Below are 8724 nucleotides of genomic sequence, written 5' to 3'. Positions count from 1 at the left end.
AGTGTGGGATTTTCAACATTGAACTCTTCTTGGATATTATTTATATATTCCAGAAGGGCCATTTTTATGTAGCCTTTCTTAATTTTTGAAGGCCACTTTTTACTTCAGAAGCAGACAAATGCTAAATTCCTCTCCTAATTTCGATCAGAGGTTGCTGTGCCTAGTTAAGTCCCACAGCATAGTCTGAAGGCACATGATGCAGCCACCTTGCCAAAGGTCCTTGAGTTCCATATTGGAAAAAAGATAGGTTATGAATGTAAAATAAAAATTTGCTATTTTGTTATAAAGTGTTCTCACTGAATTAATGGGTACAGCTATTTCGCTCGCGATTGACCCAAAGGAAGTGTTGATTTAAAAGATGACTGATAAAGTCAGCAAAAATATGAACTTTGGTTAGCCAATAGATGGAGAAGTAAATGGGTGGGAACATTTTTCAAATGAAGATGTTTTATGAAAAGCTTGTTAATGATGTTTCCTGAGTAGAATCAGCAGTAGAACAGCACTTATGAGAATGCAGAGAGTGAAAACTGTTGGCACAACAATCTCAGTCACCATTTCCAAATGAGTTGTCAAAGGCTCTGAAATTTGAGAAAAGAGTGGAGGCTAGATAAGTACAGCTGTGCATTTTCATCAAAAATTACTTTTGAGCAGCATTGCTGTCATTCTGCACTAAGTTGGAATTATGAACAAATGTCAACAACTCCCATAAGAACTTTGAAACACAAGGAAGCCCAATTCTAGATTCCTGTCTTTCCCCCCCTTTAACAGAATCTACAAGCATGTGAATGCTCAGATGATAACAAAAATGGGTTGTGCCCATTACTGTGAATTAGTCCGAGTATATTAGCAACAGTATTCTGCTGATACTCTTAATTTTTAAAGAAAGGGAAAGAAAGACTTGTCAATCTTTGGAGCAGCTTCACCATTTGCCATTCTGGTGCACACATAGCGGAGCATCCTCTCCCCCATCACTACTAACTATCCTCAAACCGTGCCTGCTGGGAGGCAGCTTCCATAGTGCTGTGTGATGTGTCTCTAGCGAGGAAAAAATGTTACACTTAGACGGCTGCACCCATGACTTTCTGTACTAGCCCTTAAAGGTAAGAGTGCACAACCACAATCATTCTACATTGTATTTCCCTACTCGACTTAAGAGACTTAAGACTCTCTTAAACGTATGTTATAATTTCTGAAGTGAGCAAAGTTCTAATGGCAAAACTGAAACTTAAGTGTATTGATCTATATTACTGCTACAACTCAGACTTTGTGATCTGGAAGAAGGTAAACGGTGTTTCCGTGTGCTGCGCTGGTGCTGGCTCGCCAAAGCAGCTTCGTCACGCTGGCCACGTGACCCGGAAGTGTCTCCGGACAGCGCTGGCCCCCGGCCGCTTAAGTGAGATGTCGGACACGACTGGCCCGTACGTACCTTTACCTTTACTGCTACAACTCAGACTTTGTGATCTGGAAGAGTAATCATTGGGCAGTTCAAACGAGTTACCTGCACGAAGGAGTTGGTTCATGGCTGAGCAGGCTTCAGTGGCCTTCTGGTGCCAGTTCTCCACCTGCCAAATCGAATTGCTGTTATCTATAAAGTAATAGAGCTGGAAAGGAGCAGTGTGCTCTTTAAACATTAGTCCACATCAATGTGCTATTAAAAAAACACCTGCTAGGTGAGGAACTAGCTACTGTGCTTGAAGGAAACCAGCGTTCGAAACTCCTATTGTTCTAGGTGCATTTTGCGACTGGGAATTTCTATAGTGCAAGCAATTTCTGAGCTTGGGGCACAGTACTGCACTTATGATTCCAGATTAAAACTGCCACTGCTAGTGCTGAGGGCGTGGGAGGAGAAATTCCTGCCTGCTCAACTTCCAAGAAATCATCACATCAGGCAAACTGAAAGGCTCTGCCTCTCAGCCGGCCTTACAGAAAGGCAGCGTTTTGAGGGACCCTCATAAGAATATTAAGGGGGCAGGCAGGAAATGTGGGGCTTTGTTTTTCGCAGTCTTCAGATGAGGACTAGACCATGTGAAAAATGAGCATAAGGTTTTAGCTGCTGTTCATTTTCAGCTTTGTATTCTTGTTATAAAAAGTGTGTCTGGACATTCCATTGCTGCACCCATAACCTAGGTTTAAGGTGCCATTAAGCTCATAGCTTTCATATCTCAGTTTCTAACAGTGAAGGAAACCATGAGTGCAGAGAATAACCATCATGGATGGAGCTCCACAAAGGTGTTGGATTACAACTTCCACCATCCTCATCCTGCATGGAATGTCAGGAGCTGCAGTCCAAAAATCTGGAGTGTACAACATTGGCTCTCCCTGCTGTGATGTGTGAAAAGGCAATACTCAAGGCTGCTCTCCATTGTGATACAGGGAAACGTTCTTAGTCTGCCCAAGTGAGGGATGGGGAACTGTTGGCCCTCTGGGTATTTGCTGGGACTCCAGCTCTTATCTACGACAATTGGCCATGCTGGCTGGGGCTGATGGGAGTCCCAACAACAAACCCAACTTAGGCAGATGAAGTTCCCTACATCACACTGGAGAGCAGCCTTGAGACTTCATTCTTTTTGGAACACAAAAGGTTTTTGGTTTGATCCAGCAGCGCTCTTCTGCTCTTTCCTTAGAAGGAAGCATGGTTGCCAAACTCCAAACCAAGTGATGCTTGTTTGATGCTTCAGACCTGATCAATTTTGCCTTTCCCCATGAAGCAAAAATTAGCAGAAAGTGGCCTTACCTCCCTTGGGTTAGGAAATCCATTTGCTTCAACTATTGCCTTATAATAGTGAACTGAAGCTTTTGGGTACCGAGGTTTGTTCTGATATTGAAAGTCAACATAGTAGAGTCCAAATCTCTCAGAATAACCTTGTTCCCATTCAAATTTATCCAGTAGAGACCAGACAGTGTAACCCTGTATGTTAACACCATCCTTAGTAGCTGAAACAAAGGACCATATGGTTTTGTTAAGTTTGAGAGTTTATACCTGTTCTTGATTTGCTGATTATTTGAATTAAACTTCACCTTTTAGCATCTCATTAATATATCCCTTAAGATAACTGATTCTCCATTCATCACACAGCTGAGCGTACAGTAGCTTTTCTGGAATGCCATTCTCAGTCACATAAATGAGTGGGTTTCCATATTGTGCCTATAAACAAAAAGAGAAAGTCTTCATTGATATGTGTATCAAAGGTAGAGCTGCCCTTGTTCCAAGAGCCATGAGTGCATTTTGCTGCACTGAAATTGGAGCTGGGTTCCTAAGGCAACAAAAACCAACACCCAATGTACATATTTTAAGGGTAGCTGGAGTGATCCAAGATAATTCAAATATTTGTGGTTATAGAATGCAGTGCAGTATGCAGTATGTAAAAAGGCTGGAAACGATTTGATTGCAAGTTCTGTTGAGCACTGGAGCCCAAACCAACACTTACCCATGGGGTGCTCCTTTAAACCATTGTTTGATGCAATGGCACTTCCAGCTGCAGCTAGTTCCAGTTAAGGTTTATTAAAAACCCAGGGATAGTGAACCTGTGGCCATGTAGATGCTGGACTCTTGCATCCATCAGTTTTAGCTAGCACACAGATAATGGGAGTTGTATTCCTAAGAACACTCGAAGGGCAGGGATTCTCCATCCCTGGTGTAAACCAAATGTCATGCTTGTATGCATTCATGCATTGTTTGGTAGTTAGCTTTCACGTAGGTATATGTAATTTCTTGATTTCATCACACTGGATAACTTGCAGCTGACTCTAGAGAGCTCTCTCAGTTGAAAAGCATTGCATTTACCTTGATAGAAAAGTTGTTTTTAGTGACCTGGTGATTCTTGTTCTCTGATGCAAATCAATTGATGCTGGAGGTCATACAAGCTCTGGAGGTCATACAAGTGACCTGGTGATTCTTGTTCTCTGATGCAAATCAATTGATGCTGGAGGTCATACAAGCTCATACAAAAGACAAGCTCTGATGTGCTTATAATGTTTTACAGTGCTTCCAACTTGATAGAATAGCACACATCTTGCAAAGAGGAAGACTCTTTAAGGAAGCACACATTACCTTGACAAAGTTGAGTAGTCTTCGGAAGCCCCAAGGCACAGTGTATACCCACTGGGACCCTGCATTTGGCCACTTGGGATCCACCAATTCCATCAAATCTCTGTTGGTGAAATAGCTTAGCTCTTCCGACGGATAGCTCTTTTGTGAAATGTAAGGGGTGGTGAAATGGCTTATTCCTAGGAAGTCTGCTGTACCCTTAATGTAGCTCTTCTCTTGTGCTGAGAAAACTGGCAGTCTTGATGCCAGTCCTTGCTTGGCACTTTTTCTACCTTTCAAGGCAAGCACGAAGAAGAAAAAGCAGTCTGTGTAGGACTGAAGCTTTCTTACCTTTGCCTGTTTTAGAAAGAGCACATATGCTGGCTACAACATCCAAGCAGTGAAGCTCTCTTTAGCAGTCACTGGCTGTATTTCTGTAGTCATTAATGCCTCAATTAGACCCTCTTTCTGATTACAGTGGGATAAGCTCAATAGAAGTGCATTAGGTTGTAGCCAATGCCAATCCCATTCAGAGTTGAAATTAGTGATATTAATGGATGCAATACAGCCATTGCATCCACACTAACTGTATCTCTAGTGGCTGGTGCCTGGGACCGGTAGGAAAAAAGGAGCCAGAGCCAATGACTGGAAGAGCCAACACAGTTTAGTCCCCATCTTCCTCCCTGCTGTCTTCTGCAAGGGCAGAATGGAGACCAAAGAGAAAGAAGTTGGCAAAGCCACCCTGTGTTATAAGGAGGCAGGCAGGTGGGGGAGTGGCCTGTTCATCTTAATGGACCCGGCTCCACTGCTGTATATTCATTGAATTTATGTCCCACCTTTTCCTCCAGGCAGCTCAAGGTGGTGTGCAAGGTTATCCCCCTCCTCAAGCCCCACAACAACCCTGTGAGGTAGGCTAGGCTGAGAGGCAATGAGTAGTCCAGGGTCACCAGTGAGCTTCCTGGCCATGTCAGGATTTGCACCCTGGTTTATGTCCTAGTCTGATACTGTAGCCACTGTATCACACTGCCCTCAAGGTGGTTTGAAAATACTTTAAAAGAAAAAAAAGACTAATTATCATAACGCAGTGTTATTATGACTGGTTGGTCTCTTCAGGAGCAGATGGCATGAGCTGCTTCACCAGGATGCCTCTCTTGCCTTGGCTGCCATCAGAAACACTGGTTAAAGCAGCAGCAAATTTGGTATGAGAGTCATTAAAGGTGTAAAATAGTTGGATTTGAAGAAAAAGGTCTGGGTTTCTATTTGGTTCACCTGTCACTGTAGGAACCTCCCAATTGGTAGTTAACACTGAGCTTGAATGCATCACATGGGCAAGCCTCCCAAAATTCACTTTGTGAAAATAAGGTAAAAAGTGAACCAGCATGACTTACCAATGTAATCCTTCATAATTTCAGGGTAGTCTCCGTGGTAAATTGGGTTGGCAAACCATCCCAGAGAAAACTGCAGGTACCTCTCAGCTGCTTCTGTATCTTTCTTTTTGCTTAAATCTATAGGTTCGCCCCAGGTGCTAGTTAAAGAAATCCCAATAGTGCCTTAAAAGAGAAGGGACAGTGCTGCAGTTATTTTCTAGCCTCTAGGACTCATACCTCCAAATAGCTGTTTGTTTATAGCAACTCTGCTTATTACCTCTCTGTTCCCCGCGCCATTTCTTCTTGTAAGAATGCCACAGCTCTGCATGAGCCTGTAGTGAAAAGAAGCAGCTCTGCTAAGGTCTGAGTCTATATCAGGGATGTTATATTTGCAAGCACAGGCGGGAATATAGTATCCTCCAGAAGTTGCTGGAGCTACTTGTTGGCATCCATCTGTCTCAGGAGACAACGAAAGAGAACACCTTTGGGGATAAACTGTTTTGAGAGTTACAGCTCTATGGCTGTAGAGACTGGTTTGGGAGAGACATGTTTTATTTTAGGTGGGGCAGATGAAGGCAAAGATGGGCAAAGCTGTGAGCCAGACAAAGGATTAGACAAATTCTACCCATGGCTACTAGTCCTGATGGCTTCATTGTGCCTCTGAATACCATTTTTTTTTTTTGTAAGCCACCTTTCCACAGTTCAAACCATGCTCAAGACGGCTTACAACATGAAGTCCATAAGCACAACATAACAAAAGTAGTCAAGCAATAAAAAACACACCATTAAAACACACCAAACCAAACTGAACAATTTCTACATAAATCACCACAGGATCTAAAATAAAGTTACAAAAGACCACATCCTCCCAGGTCCCTATCCTCCCAGGCCAAGTGGGGAAAGGCTAACAAGGCAGGGAGCAAATCTTCTGGGACTCACAGCGAAGTTGGTAAGAATTACAAGCCATTGCATTCATGTCCCAGAGATAGCAAGTTGGCCACTGTGAAAACAGGACACGGGACTATACAAGCCTTTGGTCTGATGTAACAAGGCTCTTAGGTATGTTTATGAATGTGGCTGGAATGATACAAAGTTGAGAAGGGGGAAAGTGGTGTCTTCACTGTTCTGGTCACAGAGGAATCCAATACTAACATGAATTGGATTCAGCGTTCTGCCCATGTTACCTTAATTATATGATGTGCTGCTTTGTAAGCTCCATCCGAGCCTAGTTTGAGGCCTGGCGCTTGCTGTCCTGTCTCATAGCCTTCTACTGCAATTGTCTGGAAACACAACATTTGTTTCACTTAGGGTACAGAAGCAGGGAAAGTACATAAGAACTGGCACTGCCAAATTAAACTGCGCCCTGGCCAGTAATTGGCCACATAGCCGACACACAATATGTTTTAGCTCAGGGGGTCAGCAAACTTTTCCAGCAGGGGGCCAGTACACTGTCCCTCAGACCTTGTGGGGGGCCGGACTATATTTTGGAAAAAAATATGAATGAATTCCTATGCCCCACAAATAACCCAGAGATGCATTTTAAATAAAAGGACACATTCTACTCATGTAAAAACATGCTGATTCCCGGACCGTCCGCGGGCTGGATTTAGATGGTGATTGGGCCGGATCTGGCCCCCGGGCCTTAGTTTGCCAACCCATGTTTTAACTTCTCTATATAACATTCTGCATATTTACTCTGAAGGAAAGCCCCACTGTATCCACTGGGCTTTAATCACATATATAAGTGCTTAAGACTGCAGCCTTTAAATTGGGAAACTAGTCACCTCTGAGCCTGTGTTATGTCTTTAGGGTTTCAGGGTTTCCTGCAGAGAAAAAGTACAGTACTGCAGGTTAATGGCTTTAGATAGTCTCTTTGCAACCGTAAGGAATTACACATAAGTGGTGGCCATGGGAATTACATAAGATATGCAGAAGGGAAGCTACTGTATACCTTTCCCCTTCCCTGGCTGAAGGTGGTATCAAGGTCTTTGTGTTTGAAGACGAACAAAGAACAGGCAGTGTTGAAGTGGGATTGGAAGAGGCATAAAGGAATGGCTTGAGGGGGAAGCAAGATCTGTGGAGATCTTCCACCTTCAGCTCAGGCTGTATGCATGTACAAATAAAGCCATGTATCACAAAGACCACCACAAGCTTCCAGTGATCATTCTAAGAAAAGCATAACACAAGGTATGCCCAGAGACCTCTGCGATCGCTTAGCGCTCAGAGATTGAGGTGCTCTTAACAACTATGCATCTATAATCTTGAGTCCTGGTGAAATATTAACCTTTTTTTTAAAAAAAAAAAGCCACAAAATTCCCCACACTCAGAAAACTTGATGCCATAATATTTAAGCTCTCCTCTGTCTCCAAGCTCTGGCCATTATGCCCCATATTGCTGTCAGAGAAACCTCCATCCTTGCTGCTACGGCACTGTACTGTTTGTGTGGATCTTTGGATCCTTGTCTTAAGTTTCCGCGTTATACAGATGTTTGGCTTTAATGTGCATTCTTTCTGGATGAAGCTGGCACTTACCATGGGGTTATGAAAAGTAATCCAGTGCTTCACCAAAACTCTCAAAACACAAATCTGCATAATCCTTAAAATAACTTGCCATGCTCGTATTCTGCCACCCTCCGTATTTTTCTTGAAATACCTGCATGTGTGCAAGAAAATTTTAAATGGCTAAAATTTTTGAAAGTGTCCAACATTCTCTCTTGATTTAATAAATGCAAGATCAATACAGTGGTACCTCAGGTTACATACGCTTCAGGTTACATACGCTTCAGGTTACAGACTCCGCTAACCCAGAAATATTACCTCAGGTTAAGAACTTTGCTTCAGGATGAGAACAGAAAGCATGCAGTCGCGGGGCAGCGGCAGCGGGAGGCCCCATTAGCTAAAGTGGTGCTTCAGGTTAAGAACAGATCTCCAGAACGAATTAAGTTCTTAACCTGAGGTACCACTGTACTTTATCACACAAACCTGGGCAGGGCCAGCCAAAGACATTTTCACACCCGAGGCAAACCACAAAATGGCTTTCCCCTTACCCTGTGCATGTCAGAAAAGAATGGGTGAGTGAAGATCTACATCAGGAAAAAGAGTGGGAGGAGGCCACCAGCAACTTCTATGGGCTGAGAGGCTGCTCTAGAGAATTGCTTGGGGAAGGGGGCTGCCAAGGAGTTGGCAGATCCGGCCTCCAAGAAGCCCACTGCAGTCATCACTGCCATCGCGGCAGCAGTAGGGGGTGATGCATTCCCTGGAGGCCAGATCTGCCCCTGAGGATACTGCCACCGAAGCCGGTCACCACCTCTTGCCTTATGGATGGGCCAGC

General features: G+C 43.6%; 1 protein-coding gene across 1 annotated transcript; it reads right to left on the bottom strand.

The window, feature by feature from the left end:
- Positions 1-423: 423 nt before the first annotated feature.
- Positions 424-8242, bottom strand: LCTL (lactase like). The gene is given in 10 exon segments (XM_081888845.1): positions 424-578; positions 1499-1562; positions 2735-2934; positions 3019-3145; positions 4052-4320; positions 5416-5577; positions 5672-5726; positions 6579-6674; positions 7926-7956; positions 7958-8242. Coding segments are annotated over 10 exon segments (1215 nt in total). The 5' UTR covers positions 8053-8242; the 3' UTR covers positions 424-462.
- Between the last annotated feature and the right edge of the window lie 482 nt (positions 8243-8724).

Source organism: Podarcis melisellensis, assembly GCF_964234715.1.
Source record: "Podarcis melisellensis genome assembly, chromosome: 14".
Lineage (NCBI taxonomy): Eukaryota > Metazoa > Chordata > Lepidosauria > Squamata > Lacertidae > Podarcis > Podarcis melisellensis.
The sequence above is the reverse complement of the archived record's forward strand: the minus strand, read 5'-3'. Positions and strand labels throughout refer to the sequence as shown.